General features: G+C 57.6%; 1 protein-coding gene across 1 annotated transcript in view; it reads left to right on the forward strand.

Annotated features, from left to right (window-relative positions):
* The window catches only part of Ppil1 (peptidylprolyl isomerase (cyclophilin)-like 1), a 12,462-nt gene extending 5,635 nt beyond the window's left edge, over positions 1–6,827 (forward strand). Inside the window, exons 3-4 of the mRNA XM_005389635.2 lie at positions 5,191–5,259; positions 5,758–6,827. Coding sequence (XP_005389692.1) covers positions 5,191–5,259; positions 5,758–5,978 — 290 coding nt within the window. The 3' untranslated portion in view covers positions 5,979–6,827. The remainder of the gene's footprint in view (positions 1–5,190; positions 5,260–5,757) is intronic.
* The last annotated feature ends 9,046 nt before the right edge of the window (positions 6,828–15,873 follow it).

Genomic DNA, 15,873 nt, shown 5'->3' on the forward strand with positions numbered 1-15,873 from the left:
GTGGGCCTCAAACTCAAAGCAATCCTCCTGCCTCAGCCTCCTGAGGGCTGGGATTACAGGCGCCAGACTGAGTTCTTGAGGTCTGTTTTCTCCCTCCCTCCTCGGTCAGGCACAGGGTCCTGGTGCCCCGAATCTCTCTCCTCACCTCTGTGGTCCCTTGTGCCCCCACTCAGTAGTGAGGTTATTTTCTCTCCATTTTATTCCGGCCTGAAGAGGAGGGAGTTGTGACCCCTTTGGGAGGACCAGTATCTGCCCATCCCCCTGGGGCCCCTAAACCGGGTCCCAGGACCCCGCTAGCAGCCAGTGCTGGCCGTCTACCCCCACGCAGGCTCCGAGCCACCCCCTAAGTATGGCTTGGTGCCCGGCAGTTGGGCAGCCCTGGCTGCTGCCCCGTGGCTCCGGCCCCGCCCGGCTTTGCCTTAGCTGTGTTGCCCTCGCTGCTCCCTGTCTCCGCTGAGGCCTCTTGGACTGGGGTGTTGGGGAGCGTTCTAGCGGGGCGCGCCTGTCCTCGTTACTTACTGCCTTGGGAATGCACGGAGAAGAACCTTCCGGATCTTTCCTTGGCGGATTCTTCTAGAACTTTTAGAACGGTTGATGCTGGTGAAACTGGCTTTTAAAGTCGTCATCGTTCTGTGTTTGCTTCATTGCACACTGAGGGGAGGCCAGGTCGTGTCCTCCATCTGTCGGCCTGATCTGCCTTCTCTTCCGCCCGGCTTCCTGGCGCCCTCTGGCTGTCCTGCAGGGAACTGTCTGTCACGCACGGCTCCTGTGAGCCAGGAGAGTCCGGACCGCGGAGCCAGGACCGGAAGTGACTCGGGTGTGAGTTGCTCCCTCCGGCGCTTCCCTGTGTTTTTCTCGTCGTTTTACCGCCCTTCCTAATGTCACGTTCCCACGTTACAACTGTGACGAAACCGAGTGACTCAAGAGGTTCCCACATAACTGTGTCTGGCCCGGGTATAGAGAACGTCTGCACGGCCTGGGCGCTGAGTCGAGCCTGTGTGCTGATTCGGTGCCAGCTCAGGCGGGCAGTGTGTGGTGTCTGGGCGCCCTGTGAGCTGCTGTGCATGTCCCGTGCCCACTGTCCCTCGGGCTGAGCACTCCGGAGCTGTCCCTTCTGTGGTCATCCCAGTGTCTTCACCGGGTCTTTCTCAGCTCACATACCACTGACTTCCTGCTTCATCTCATTTGTAACAGAGTCTTGCTGTGTAGTCCAGACTGACCTCAAACTTGAAGTGATTCTCCTGCCTCAGCCTCCTGAGTGCTGAGGTTACAGATGTTTATACCACACCTGGCTCTGAACCATTTTTTTATGATTACCCATATAAAAATAACTCAGTGTTACCTCTTTCCTTAGCCTCTGTGTGCCTTTTATCTGTTTCTGGTTATAGAGAGCCCTCCCGGTCCTCAGCTTGGCCCAGGAGTTATATTTGTAATCCCATGGAAAGTGAATTGGAATTTGTGTGAGTTAATTCCAATCTACCACTTCCAGTGCATCCCATGGTGAGAATAAAGATGCTAAGGCATATTTGTAGTTATGGGGAGCCAAGGAGAGCCTAAGTACAGCCATGATGATAGCCATTTGGAACAAAGGCTCCACCTAGGGCTGAACCCAGCCTTTTTTGTTGGGTTTTTTTGTTTTGTTTTTTTCCAGTACCTGGAATCGAACTCACGACCTTGCGATTGCCAGGCAGGCGCTGTGCCGCTGAGCTAAATCCCCAGCCCTGAACCCAGGTTTTTATTGGTGAAGAAAGGAGTGGCTTGAGGATGAGTGACTGTGAGAGTCGCGGGAAGCAGGGGAGTGCTGTGAGCTGGGCAGGCAGGAGGCCTGAAATCCCTTCTGCAAATGCAGAGAGAAGGATCTGCAGAAAGAGTAACCTGCGTGACACAGTTGAGGTAGTATCTGATGTTTTGGGCTCAGGGCTTCAGCTCTGATGTGTAATCTTCCAAGCCCCGGGAAGTCACAGCCTCTATCTCAGAGGGTGAGGATCAATCCCAGCGAAAGCGAGGCGCTCTGGCTCTCCATCCAATGTAGGGACACGGGAACAGCGGGGGTCCGGGCAAACACCGCCTGCCATCTTCAAAGACTACCATCAGCACCTCGGCAGGACCGATGGGCATGGCTTAAAGCCAGTCGAAGGGATAAGGAGGAGTCCCAGCCAGCTCTGCGCACATCAGTGCAAGGAAACAGGGTCAGGCTCAGCCATGAGGGAGACCGTCGCTCCTCCTGTGAGGAGAGCCGCCCAGGTGGTCTCTGTGTCTGCTGACCTCTTCCTCTTCTTCCCCTGGGGGTTGGCTTCCTGTTGAGCTCTTCCTTGCCGTCCAGCACGTGTAAGGCCAGGAGCTTTGATGGTTAGTTATATATGCGGCTGGGAACGGCCCAGCAGGAGGGACCCGAGGGGTGAGTGGATTGGGCGTGCGGTGAGGCCCGGAGACGCTCCTGTGATGTATTAGTAACAGGAGGGGCGGGGCGCACATCGGGAAGGGCATTTGGTGGACAGAGCGCTGCACCTTCTCTTCTGGAAACTTTCTTTTGCTCAGTGGAAGTAACAAGCAGAAGTTGCCCCTAGTGAGCTAGGGCCATCGAGTCAGTGTGGAGGCTTGGGGGCAGGACTGGAATAAATCCCGGCGGACGGCTGCTGCTCGTGGGAACTCGGGCTGCTCACACCAACGCCAAGAGCGCGTCCTGCCTGTCACACAGCCCTGGCCTCCGAGCACCCTCCTCCGCCCCACCCATCCCGGCGGGTGGCTTTGGTCTCAGACTGCGGCTCCGGTTGCAGGGCAGCTGCTGCTGATGTGGCCGCTCTCCGAGCAGGCGACAGGGAACAGCCGCAGTGCCGCAGAGGAGCGAGTCCCTCTCTTGCTCTCAGGAGAGCGCCTCTGAACTCCCAGCAGACTTCTCTTCACTTTCCTAAGTCAGAAGGCTGCAGACAGAACTGCTCAGTCGCTGCCTGTGTCTCTGAGGCCAGGGCGCGGCGGCTGTGGAGGAGGAGGCTGGGGCGGCAGGGGACAGCCGGCCCGAGGCGTCTGGCGGAGGCTCACTTGCCAGGAAAGGGGCTTCCATTGATCAGCTGTCCTCTGGGGTCAGATTGCTCCCCACGTGGCGCCGGGTCACCGCCGCCTGGGCCTTCGTGGGCCTGCGTGTGAGTGTGGGCCCAGCTGCGGTGGGGCCTGGCGGCACCAAGTGTGGTGATCTTGTCTGGCCTCCCGCCTTCTCGTGTCCTCAAGTCTGATTCGTGGTTGGGAGATTTCCATACCGTGAGTGGAGGAAGACATGGGAGCGGTCTTGAGGAAAAGAAGTAGATTTTTGTTTTTTAGAAATAACAGATTCCAGGGGCTGGGGATTTAGCTTCGCGGCACAGTGCCTGCCTGGCAAGCGCAAGGTCGTGAGTTTGATTCCCGGTACCGGAAAAAAAAAACAAAAAAAGAAAGAAATAACAGATTCCCTGCAGAGATTTCTGTGCATTGGAAGAACCCCTTAGAGAATGAAAGAAGTCACCCAGGATAAGGAATTTGCAAAGCACAAACTAGCAGAGGATTGACCTCTGACCTCTCCGAGAGAAGTGGATGTTCACAGAGGACAGAAGCCAGTAAGCTGGAAAACGTGTGCGAAAAGCAGAGGAAAGCACCACGTGAGCACTCCCTCCTCACCGATGACAGCTGGAGGGGGCACGGCAGGTGGCACCCCTACCCGGTCTCCTGGGGAGGCAGAGCGTGCTTATCACCGCGTGGTCAGCAGCAGCTGCACCCAGAGGAGACCCCCATGTCCGCCGCACAAGCAAAGCCAGAACAGAGTGACAGTCACAGAGCAGGGGACAGAGCGGAGGACGGTCCCGGACCCCGCGGGGGACCCGAAAGCTAACAGCGCAGAGATGCGGGGAGCGGGAGTCCATCAGCCAAGATGGAGACAGTTGCTCCTCTTTCAAGGCGAGCCGCCCAGGTGGCGCTCGCAGGAACACCTGGTGGTTCAGGTGTGCAGAGCCGTCCAGCTGGTCCTCTACAGGGGCACCGCGCTGTGCCCCGGGACCTGGTGTGGGCGCGGTGCTGCAGCGACCACTTCCGTAGGCGGCAGTAAGAGGAGGACGCTTGCATCTGGGTGGCTCGGGCAGGCAGCCCGCCCTGGTGAATCCAGTGTTCACCGTGTGCCGGCAGTGATGCCCTGGCTGTCCGCGGGGAGAAGCCAGCGTGTGAGCCAGGTGTGTTTCCCTGTGGGGGCCGTGGGGAACTCAGCGCTGCGGCTCTGAGGCGAGTGCCGCACAACAGAACGTCCTGCTTTCCGGGGTCCAGCTCGGGACCGTGCCCCCGCGGACACGGCAGGAGCAGCGCGTGGTGGCGGTGTTGCTGGCAGACGGTTCTTGTTCCCCCTGCCCGTCCCCTGCGTGTGTTCTCGGGGCTGCTGCTGTCGCCTGCCTCTGCCTCATCCCCACTCTCCTTCCCACTGCCCGTGTTTGCCCTTAAGCTGGGGGTTGGCTCGACATAGGTGCATCTTGTTTTTCTTGCCTGGGTTGGGAAGGCAGGTAGGTTTCAGCTCCGCCGTCTCCGGTCCTCTGATGATGCCGCTGGCGTCCTGGGTTGGTCGGGATTTGTAGGCAGATCTAAGCAAAGAGGGAAGAGTGCTCCTTGATGGGCAGTCTCTGCAGCACACGGGGTTCGGGCTTGGTGGCTCCTGCTGAAATACTCACAATAATGTGAGAAGTTGGGACTCTTCTTAAGGTGTCAGATTCTGTAGATGATTCGATCTCAGGGAGCCCCAGTGTTCTTTTGATCTTCCTCTGTTTTTTGTTTTTTTTTGTCTTTTTGAGACAGGGTCTCACTATGTAGTTCAGGCTGGCCTTGAGCTCACTTTGTAGCCCAGGCTGGCCTCAAACGCACATTGATCCTCCTGCCTCAGCCTCCCCAGTGCTGGGATTACAGGCATGCACCACCACACCCGGCTGTTCCTCTGTGTTCTGTATATTCGATCGCAAACCTGTATGAACGTAGAAAGCAGGAGGAAACTTACTTTGAAAAGCAATCCTAACCTGCATGAAGCCGGTGGCTCACAAGTTGGTTCTGCAGCTGTGGTCCGTCTAGCAGGCAGGGCACGCTTTCCTTCTCTCTCCTGCACCCCGAAAAGACTTCTGGCCCTGGCGGGTGCTGGGCTCACAGCCGGGCGCAGGCCTGGCTGGCTCAGTTCCCATCTTCTGATCGCAGGTCGCGGCGGCGCATCCATCTACGGCAAACAGTTTGAAGATGAGCTTCACCCCGACCTCAAGTTCACCGGTAAGTGTGCAGCGGGTAGAGGGGTGGGCTTGAAAGCTGGCTCTCCTGGCTGGGATTCAGAGTGACGCTGGACACCTGGCGTGGTGCCAGGGAACTGCCAGCCGTGGCGCCACAGGAGCCCTGGCGCAGGAGCCGATGCAGTGCCTCTTGCAGGGTCCTGTGTGGTTCTGAGTGCTGCCCTGGGTGTCTGGACTCTGACCACTCAGCACATGTCACAAAGCCAAGGACATCAGCAGCACCCTCGTAGCAGCACACGGGCCGATGAGTGTGGGAGGGGATGGTGACGTGGGCCGGTGGTTAGCGGGGGCCTCAGGGACCAGCTGGGGAGTCGCTGTGGTGGGACCCAGGGTTATGGGGCGCAGCGATTACCCTGTGCAGGACAGAGGGGCGCTCCTGGGGCCGCACCAGTGAGGACAGTGACTGCTCCGCATACCCGGGATGTTGCGGCCCTGTGCTGGAGGCGGACTAGCTCTCGCTCCTCCCCTCTCCCTTCCCCAGGGGCTGGGATCCTCGCGATGGCCAACGCGGGGCCGGACACCAACGGCAGCCAGTTCTTCGTGACCCTCGCCCCCACCCAGTGGCTCGATGGCAAGCACACCATCTTCGGCCGCGTGTGCCAGGGGATCGGCATGGTGAACCGCGTGGGGATGGTGGAAACCAACTCCCAGGACCGGCCCGTGGACGACGTGAAGATCATCAAGGCGTACCCTTCCGGGTAGACCTTCACCCTCTCAGATGCGGCCGCCCGGCGTCCGGAAGAGCCCGACTACGTGGGCTCTGAACTTCATTTTGGCATCGCACCCTCAGGGTCCCTGGTGAGCCAGAGGCGGAAGCGCAGCTTGCCAGGGTACCAGGACGCGTCTTTTTCTCCCCAGGGTCTGGGCTGGCGCGACCCTGGTGGCGCTCACCTCGGTGACCCGTCCCTGACTTTCCCGTGTGCCCTGCGCTGACGCATGCGCATCGAAAGGACGCAGACTCCACCCTTTACAGGTTTACATTCCGGCCCTCTCTCCGGGACCTAGAGGCCACCGCCCCACAATTCCAAGCGAGCGGCGCCTGCTGCCCGTCCCCTCGGACACCCGCCCGTCTCCACCGTGCTTCCAGGGAATAGGAATGCGTCTTGCTATGCTCTCCCTCAAAGCCAGAGCCTTGACACTGCTGTTCTGACACGCAGACATCCCACGCAAAGCCACACTGGATTTTTGCCAAATGAAAAATGCATCCAGCAATCAGAGCCCTAAGAAGGTGTCCAGGGAATGATAATGTGCGGTGATCGAGAGTGGAATTTATCAGAAGGCGGCAGAAGTGTTGACCATTTCTTCCCCAGGGAGGGGTGCAAATCTCCGGAGCTCAAGGACAGACTGTGTTCTCTGCAACAGCAGCCCCTTGTGAGCGGGGCACCGCTCAGCTCTTTTAATTAGTAAGACTTTGGAGAAATTAGATAAGAGAGTTTTGTACTTTTTTGAAAAATCTTGGTGGGGAGGGAGGAAGGGTGAGGAAGGGAGTTAATACCTTTGTGATACACAGATCCATCAAAATAAAACGCCTTCCGTTGATGGTTGAAATCACTGCTGTGGTCGGATTTTCAGTATTGTGTAGGGTTCTACAGTTATTTTTTGTTTTTGTTTTTTAGTGTTTTAGAGCTAGGGTCTCCTGTGGTTCAGGCCAGCCTTGAACTCACAGTGATCCTCCTGCCTCAGCCTCCCAAGTGCTGGGATTACAGGCATGTGCCACCACGCCTGGTTTAGGAAAATGGAAGTATTTTCTTTCAGCCAGACTGGGTGGGCGTACTGGAGCTGCTGCAGGAGGAGGGAATAAGGCACCGGCCCCTGACCTCCCAGAACACCAGGCCCAGCCTCCAGCCGGGGCATGGGCAGCGGCGCCATCTCTCTGGAGTAGGGAAGGCTCAGTGTGCTGCTCCTGGTTTGCACGTGGGAGGACAGCTGGGGCTGCCCAGGCGACTGGCAGCTTTGGGGAAGGCTGCCATTGGGAGAGAGTGAGGCAAGGAAAGAAGCCTTCGAGCAGGTACCCCAGGGAATAGGTAGAAGGCAGCACTCGGGGTGTGACCATCGCGTGTGTGCCCCGAGGCGGCCTGCCCAGGGCCCCTCACCTCGCCTCTGGAATCCCTCAGGGAGCCTAGCAGAGATTGGTGGGGGGCGCTGGTCATGCCTGTAATCCCAGCCCTGAGGCTGAATCAGGAGGATCGCTGGGAGTTCAAGGGCAGCCTGTGCTACATAGCAAGACCCTGTGATGTAAAACCGAAACCAAAACAGCACCAGGGTCCCCCTTTCTAAGCAGCTCCAAAGGAGGTCACTGCCCGGCCCCGCTACACCCACTACATCGTAGCAGCAGCAGTGATGAACAGGACATGGCCGGGTCCATAGCCGGATCCGCCTCATCCTGGAGGCTGGCAACAATGAAGAGACCCAGGGGCTGGGGATTTAGCTCAGAGGCACAGCACCTGCCTGGCAAGTGCAAGGTTGTGAGTTCGATTCCTGGTACCGGAAAAAAACCAAAACCAAAACAAACAACAACAAAAAAAAAACCAAGAGACCCAGGCCGGGCGCTGTCAGGGCTCTGCTTTGACTACTCAGGCTAAGCATTAAAAGCAGCACCCTCTTTAGCACCCACTTCAGTTCACTGCGATATCAGACCCCCGTGTGCGGCCGCCACACTGCGAGGCGGTGCAGGCCGTAGACCCCTCAGAGAACTCGGGGAAGGTGCCACCGCCGCCATGACGCTGCAGGGAGGAGCTTGAGCCAGAGGGGCTCAGCCGCAGCCCTCAGCAGCCCCGTGAACACAAACGCGTTTCTCCGCGCGTTCGTTGCCCAGCTGTGAAACAGGGATCGAGGCCCTGGCCTCACAAGGCTGTGGGAAGGTTCAGTGGGGGAGCAGGATCTCACATTTAGAAAACTGCAAATGCCAGTTGTTACTGGTGCCCTTGAAGCTGTCTGTCTCTTTCTGTCTTTCTCAGAGGGTAGAACCCAGGGCCTGCTGTGTGCCAGGCAAGTGCTCTACCACCCAGGTGCACCCCAGCCCCCCGCCCTGTCCTGCTCCCACTGTGTTGTCTCAGCATCTGGTGCCAGCCTTTGAGGTTCCTGGGGATGAATCAAAGTGCCCTTGCAGAAGGAGATTGAGACCCAGAGGCAGACACAGCTGTGCCCTGCGTCACAAACGCAGGCTTTGGTACAGCGTGGTGGCGCACAGCTGTAGTCCCAGCACTCGGGAGGCTGAAGCAGGAGGATTGCTGTGTTTGAAGCCAGCCTGGGCTGCATAGTTCAAGGCCAGCCTGAACTCCATGGCGAGACCTGTCCAAGAAAAAAAGCAAAAAAAAACAGGCTTCAGCTCACCTGGCAGCAAAGCCTTTCCGCTCAGCCCCTGGAAGTCCTCAGACTGATTTATTTTTGGACCATGTCTCCAGAATATGACAAAATGGCTTTTCCTGCGCCAGACCCTGGAGTCATGCTGAGCTGTTGCTTCGGCCCGTTGATTGGCACGTCCCGGCAGCATTTGGAGGAGGAAGTCACGAGGGACACACTTGTTAAAGCTGAGAGTTTACTGGCGTAGTGCACTTTGGCCTCGGAGCCCAGGACGCTTTAGTGAAAGGCCTGGATGTGGGATGTTCCAGCAGCACCTGGGCAGGGAGGGGAAATCAGGAGAAAGCAGGGTGAGGTCTTTGAGAAACTGGGTCCCTGTTTGTTCTTCCAAACCAGTCTGTCTCTGAAGCGCAGACGGCCAGTGGTGGCCACGGGTGTGGACAGAGCAGCGTGAGGCCTTGCTGTGACCCAGGGGAGCCGCCTTCGCTCTGGACTTTGGTGATCTCCTCCAAGCCGGGATCTGAACCCGGCCCCTTCCAGCCCCCGCCTTTGAATCTGGGTCAATAGGAAGATTCCTTCGGCGTTAGCATGCTGTTCGGAGATATGCCGCTAGAGGCCGCTGCGAATGCAGCTTTGTCTCCCAGCTTCTTTTAAAAGGCAGAAGGCTGCCAGCGCCTTTCAGGATTTCACTAACCGCGCCTGCCTCCCCTTGGATGTGCAAAAGCACCGACTGCTCAGATTGTGAGACTAGGACGAGATAGCAGCCTGGCACAGCGGGCGCCTGGAAATGCGCCGGCACAGGCTGAGCAGCCCTCTTCCTGTCCGACTGAGTGCTGTGTGGCCCGCCTGTAGCCCCAGCACTGGAGAGGCTGAGGCAGGAGGATGGCTGTGAGTTTGAGGCCAGCCTGGGCTCCGTAGAGAGACCCTGTCTCAAAAAAAAAATTCCACTGTAGTTGGGGTCACTCATTCAGCAGTCATTTCCAGCCCCTCTTTTACACTCAGCATCAGCAAATATTTTCATGGAATCAGAGAAAGTCAACCAGAAGGAAGAAAACCAGAAGTTCTTGTCCCTTTTGTGTTTCAGGATTTGTGGATGCCTCTCAGATAGGTTTTCCTTTTAGTCCCTCAAACTGGCCTGAGAGGTTAGCAAGATGCCCATTTCCAGATGAACAAACTGAGGCCCAAAGGCGGGCAGAGCGGGTTCAGGACAAATGAATGGATTGAATAGTGGGTACAGGGCCTGCGTGGCTAGGAAAAGGCAGGCTAGGACTTGCCTGGGACTTGGGGATTTTTTTTTTCCTTTTCCTCTTTCTATTATATTTTTGAGCATCTTACTATGGATTTTTTCCTTTCCTTTCTTTCTTTTTGAGCATCTTACTGTGCAGCCCAAGCTGGCCTCAAACTTACAGCAGTCCTCCTGCCTCAGCCTCCTGAGTGCTGGGGTTGTAGGCATGCAGTGCCACGATCGGCTGTTACCCCACCTTTACACTGTGAGAAGCTGAGAAGCAGCTTCACAGTGAGTGGAGAGAGCCATGCCTGTCCCCAGGCAGGCCGGCAGCAGAAGGGACTCTCAGCTGCCTGGGGCCCGACACCTGATCCCCCTGGCCTGGTGGAATTATCAGAGATGGAGCAAATGCTTCTCATAATGGGGCCGCTGTTCCAGCCCAAGGTGGAGAAGGTAGGACAGAGAGTGTCTGACGAGCTCGTCTGCTTGTGTGCCCCTGGCTCGTGAACCTGCCCCCGGGACCCCAGCTTCTAGCAGAGCTGGCGGGCACCCCGAGCGTCGTTCTGGCACCTTCAGCAGGGAGGCCAGCAAGCCCCGGCAGCTTGGCATGAAAACGGATTTAGAGCTTAAAAAAAAGGAGTATTTTATCTTTGGTGGCTTTTCAGGCCGCCCTGGCACAGGTATAGCTAGGCAGGTGGTGATGGTGGCACCTTCATGTTCCTTGACCAGGGGGAAGTCAGGTGATCCCTCCCTCCTTGAAGACGCCGAGCTGAGGGCAGGAAAAATCCAGACTCCAATGGCACCTGAGCACCTGCTCGCTTCTGTCCCCTCTGCCGCTCAGCAGGCGCAACCTGGGGCGCGTCTTTCCCTCGCCTGGCTTCGGGGGCCCGGTCCGTGAGGCCTCACTGAGCTCACCGTCCTCAGGCCTTCAAGCACTTGTATTGGTGCCGGATGTTCGGGGTTGGGGGGCGACAGGTAGGGGCATCTGCTTGGACATGGTGACGAGTGGCAGAGTCAGCCCTGGGCACAGTGCGGACGGGCCTGGCCCAGGTGGCAGAGACCAAGACTGAGGCACCGGCAGGGCCTAGCAAGGCCAGGAGCAGCAGCCACTGGGGACCCCTCGAGCCCTGCAGGTGGCGCTGAGGAGCCGCACCTTTCCTGTGTGAAAAGATGCCGCACACGCTGGGTATTCTACTGCTCCCCCTGCACGGAAACTCACACTGGGCAGGCTCCAGGCTCCACTGGGCTGAGGCAGGAGAATCACACAGCCGAGGCAGCTTTCTCAGACCCCGGATCAGGGTTAAAAATTTAGCTGGGTGTGGTGGCACACACCTGTAATCCTAGCATCTGGAGGCCGAGGCAGGAGGATCTCCATGTGTTCAAAGCCAGCCTGGGCTGCATAGGGAGACCTGTCTCAAAAACCAAAACTAAACAATTTAATAAAAGAGGAGGGGCTGGGAATATAGCTCAACACTCTGTGGGGGGCTGCTGTGTGCCCCTCTTCCCACCACCCTGTGCCATGTGCAGCCTGGGCACGTGGCACGGAGAAGCAGGGTGTGTTGAGTGGAGCAGTGCAGTATCTCCAGGCTCTTGTGAGGATGAAGTGGGCAGCGGGTGTGAGATTCCTTTCTGTGCTGGCCGCGTGCCGGGTCCCCTCCCTGAGGTCCCAGCGAGCGCAGTCTGGTAGTTGTCACCAGACAGCTCAGCAGCAGGAGTGTCTGCTACACGGACAGCGGAGATGCGTGTGGTGGCAGGGACCCAGCTCTGTCAGGGACAAGGAGTCAGTGTTTTTGGGTAGGGTGGGGGGCTTTTCTAGTAGTCATTCAACAAACCAGGCCCATCCTGTGTGCTACCTGTGTGGACTTGTGGCTGTCCTAGGGACCGGAGAAGAGCAGGACAACGACCCCCTCTGCTACAGCTTGTGCCCTGAGGCAGGAAACAGGCAACAAGAAAAAAGTGGGCCGGGGGGGCATGGTGACAAGGTCCTGTGCGGGTGGGTATGCCAGGGAAGCCTCAAGGGGAGGGGCAAGAAGGGCAGGCCGGGTCTGCAGGGCAGTCAGGAGGCGGGAGGGCACGGGCAGGGCTGGAGGAAGGGAAGGAGGCTGGCAGCGCCCCTCGCTGGCCTCTGCCCTTTGCTCCACCCGGTGGAACTCATGTGCGGCCCTTGGGTGCCCACCTTGCTCTTATTCAGGGAGTCCCTGCTGAGGGGAGCCTGCGTGCCCCTTCTCTCAGCTTTCTCAGAGGAGGGTGGGGGTCCGCGTGGACTGACTCCCACCAGCCCCTTCTGGTGTCTATTACTGCTAGTTTCACTTCCTGCCCGCCCCCCGGCCCCACGCCTCTCCCCAGCACCTCCAGGTACAGTGGTGCAGGGTGTTGACTGCAGAAGAGCCTCCAGCTAAGAGGGTGAGCGGGGTTCAAATTCAGCCCACACTCTGCCCAAGCAGCGCGCTCGCCTTGGCCGTAGGCCGTGTCTGCCCGCTGCACAGAGGGCAGCCCCTCTTCCTCGCCCCTGCGCACTCTGGCTGCCCGTTGTCCTTGTCCCTCTTGCGCCATCGCGTCTGCATGCGAGCAGCGTCTCTGTGGGGACGGGGAGGGCGGCAGCTGCCTCCTCTCGAGGAGCCCTCGGTGCTTTTCCTCTCCTTATGGATGCTGCAGGCCGCCTCGCAAAATTGCCCTGCCGTCATTAGCACGCGGGTTAGGTCAGACGCGAGCGTGTGCGGCTTGGGGCAGAGGCTGTGTTCCGCCCGTCCTGTCCGTGCTTGCGGTTCCTAATCAGGGCTGCACGCGGTTCTGCGGCAGGGCGCTGGGCAGGGGGTGCGGCCGCTTCTCCTCCCGCAGCACCTGCCACCTGCCCACCGCCCTGCCAGCTGACCATGGTGCCTCCGCCCGGCACATCTCTCCCGAGACGGGGCCCAGTGGGGATGGCCGAGCGAGGCTCTTAACCATCAGCTCTCGTCTGAGCAGGTCTGGGAGCAGCCGGGAGGGCGAGAAAGCCACGACCTGGCGTCCTGGCCGCGGGCCCCCAGGCCTCAGGCTCTGCCTGCGTCCGCCCTCGCTGCTACCCCAGCCACGCCGAGGTCCCCGAGCACAGAGCGCTGCCTTCCTTCTAGGGGCCCTGCCTCACCCTGCTCGCTTCACCCTGCAGGCTGCAGGTCGTCGCCTGGGGCAGCTGCTGCTCTGGCAGTACCAGGCCCTCCCCAACATCCCCCGCAGCACCCGCCAGGCTGTAGGGGTTTGCCTGAGGCTCCCCTGGCTTCTGGGACCTGCACTGCCACCCTGCCAGGTGGGCGGGGAGAGCAGGAAGCCAGTGCTCTCAGGAGCAGCCCTCAGCCCCCAGCCTGACACCTGGCTCCCTTGCCGCTGTCCCCGCCCCCCCCCCCCGGGGCGCTAAGTCGGCTGCCCGCCCCGGCCGACACCTTCGCACTCCGTGACCTCAGGCCTCAGCCTGGGACGGCGGCCACGCTAAGATGTCACCTTGCGCAGCTCCCGTGCCCCTGATGGGCTGCTGGCCACTGGCCTCTTCTCAGCACCCTGTGCCTCCTGCCTCGTGGTGGCTGCTCTGTCTGTGCACCTGGGGCCCCCACCAGTGGGGAGGTCTTGGGGACAGATACTGTGGACTTGTCACTCCGACGCGGGACAAAGCAGGCTCCCAGTGCACTTGTTGTATTGTTTTGCTAAAGAACCAATGGTAGACACACAGCAGCTAAAGGGGAACAGGGCCAGTTCCTACACAGACTAAATTCTACACCTTTCTAGAAAGAGCCCCTAGGGTTGCTACTGCAAATGCAGCCTCTCCACTCACCTGCTCACCAGCCTGCTGTGGCAAAAGGATCTCATTTCAAGGATGGATTTTATTTATTTATTTTTGAGACAGGGCCTCACTATGTCTCCCAGGCTGGCCTTGAACTCACTGTGTAGCCTAAGCTGGCCTCAAATTCTCAGTGACCCTCCTGCCTCAGCCTCCCAAGTGCTGGGATTACAGGCATGTGCCCCCACACCCAGCCAGTGGATGGCTTTTAAGACCCTGCATCGTCTGGTCTCATCCCAAGAGGCCCTCCAACCTCCTGCCCAGAGCTGGGCTTTGGTCTCGGCTGTGTGGGTTCAAGTCTTCATTCTGCAGTTCCTGCTGGGTGGTGAGTGACTCAGCCTCTCTGGATATTTGCTTCCCTATTAACAAAATGTGGGTGACAATGCTCACACGGATCATTATCTTTTTTTTTTTTTTTTTTTTTGAGACAGGGTCTGGATATGCAGTTCAGGCTGGCCTCAAGCTCACTTTGTAGCCCAGGCTGGTCTTGAACTCACAATGATCCTCCTGCCTCAGCCTCCCAAGTGCTGGGATTACAGGCGTGCATGAGCACTCCTGGCCCAATCATTATCTTTTTTTTTTTTTCCAATCATTATCTTGAGAATTTAGTTTTGTTTTTTTTTTGTTTTTCTTCCGGTACCAGGAATCGAACTCACGACCTTGCGCTTGCCAGGCAGGCGCTTTGCCGCTGAGCTAAATCCCCAGCCCCTATCTTGAGAATTTAAAATCATGTGTGGACCTCGTGAATATACCACAAACCACTGAATTGCACAGTTAAAAATGGAGCTATTTGTGGCAAGGAAGAATATCTTTTTTTAAAAAAAACATAAGCATATCACATCTGGTCCAGCTCTTTGAAAATAGGACAGGGGTCATTGCTGTGAGCAACAGAATCTCCCAAGGGGGTGCAGCACCAGGCCAGGCACACAGTAGGTACCCAGTAAGTAGTGATGGACACACGGCCCAAGAGCATGTTTTGAGCATTGTCTGTGCCCAGCAAGTGGAACTGGGGACACAGCTCCCAGCCCTCAGGACAAGCAGCCTGGTGGGATAGTGCTAGCCCTGCCTTCCCAGCAACAGAGGCCCTGGAGCCTGGCAACTTGGGTGATCGAAGGCGTAGCCACCTACTTTAGGCATTTGACCACCGTGTCTTCTTTACTAGTCTTTTACAGAGCTGTGGTTTCAAACACATTCATAAACTGGGTGTGGTGACGCATACCTGTCATCCAGCACCTGGGAGGCTGAGACAGGAGGACCACTGCCAGTTTGAGACCAGCCTGGGCTACACAGTGAGTTTGAGGCCAGCTTGAACTATGTAAGGAGAGCCTGTCTCAAAAAAAAACCAAACGAAAACCACCACATTCATAGTCACAAGTTTTGGCAAGTTACTTTTTGAATCTTTTTGTACAGACCTATTAAAGTGTTACATTAAAATTTTAATTCATCCTAGCCTCTGGGAGGCTGAGGCAGGACGATCACAGTTTAAGCCCAGCCTGGGCAAATTAGCACCTTAGGGAGAGACTGTCAAAAAAAAAAAAAAAAAAAAAAGAACTAGGGATGTAGCTGAGTTAAAGGCCCTGGGTCCAATCTCTAGTACAAAAATAAATAAATATTAGTTCATCCTAATGTATAAACCACTGTAATAAAAAGCTCACATTATGCTACTGTGAATTCCGTTTTATTGCATACATTAGCAGTTTTAGTAATATATTGAAAACATTGTAGTCCCACTGGTCGCTCCTGGTGGAATTTTGCAGTTCAAGCTGGATTTTGTTTTATATTTAAAATCAATAAAAATTTCAAAAGTGAAAAAAAGAAACAAAGAAAAGAAGGCCGAATTAGTCCCTGTGGACCGAGGGCCTAAGGCCAGAGCCCAGCAGCCAGGCCTCCTGGCCCGGTTCCTCCCGCTCCCCGGGCAGTCCCAGCCCCTCGTCCCCTGTGCTGTGTCGGTCGTCGCAGGTGGCAGAACCCAGTCGGCCTGTTCCTGAGCTACAGAGAAAACAGAAACCGCCCGTCCTGCCCGCCCAGGGAACGCGTTCTCCTGTTTATCTCCGACTCCGACGCTCGGTCTGCTGTCCTGGGAATCCACTTCGAACAGAACCTGTGGCCCAGCTGCCCCAGGCGAGACCCAGGGGTGCGACGCTTCGGGGCGGGCTGCACGCGGGCGGCTGCCCCCAGAGGCGTGTCCCCCTCCTGCTCCCCGGGGCGGGGCCGGGAGCCTCGCACCGCCCCCCTCCCAGGCTGCCGAGGCATGGAGCAGCCCC

Source organism: Chinchilla lanigera, unplaced genomic scaffold, assembly GCF_000276665.1.
Source record: "Chinchilla lanigera isolate Chin_1 unplaced genomic scaffold, ChiLan1.0 scaffold00036, whole genome shotgun sequence".
Classification (NCBI taxonomy): Eukaryota; Metazoa; Chordata; class Mammalia; order Rodentia; family Chinchillidae; genus Chinchilla; species Chinchilla lanigera.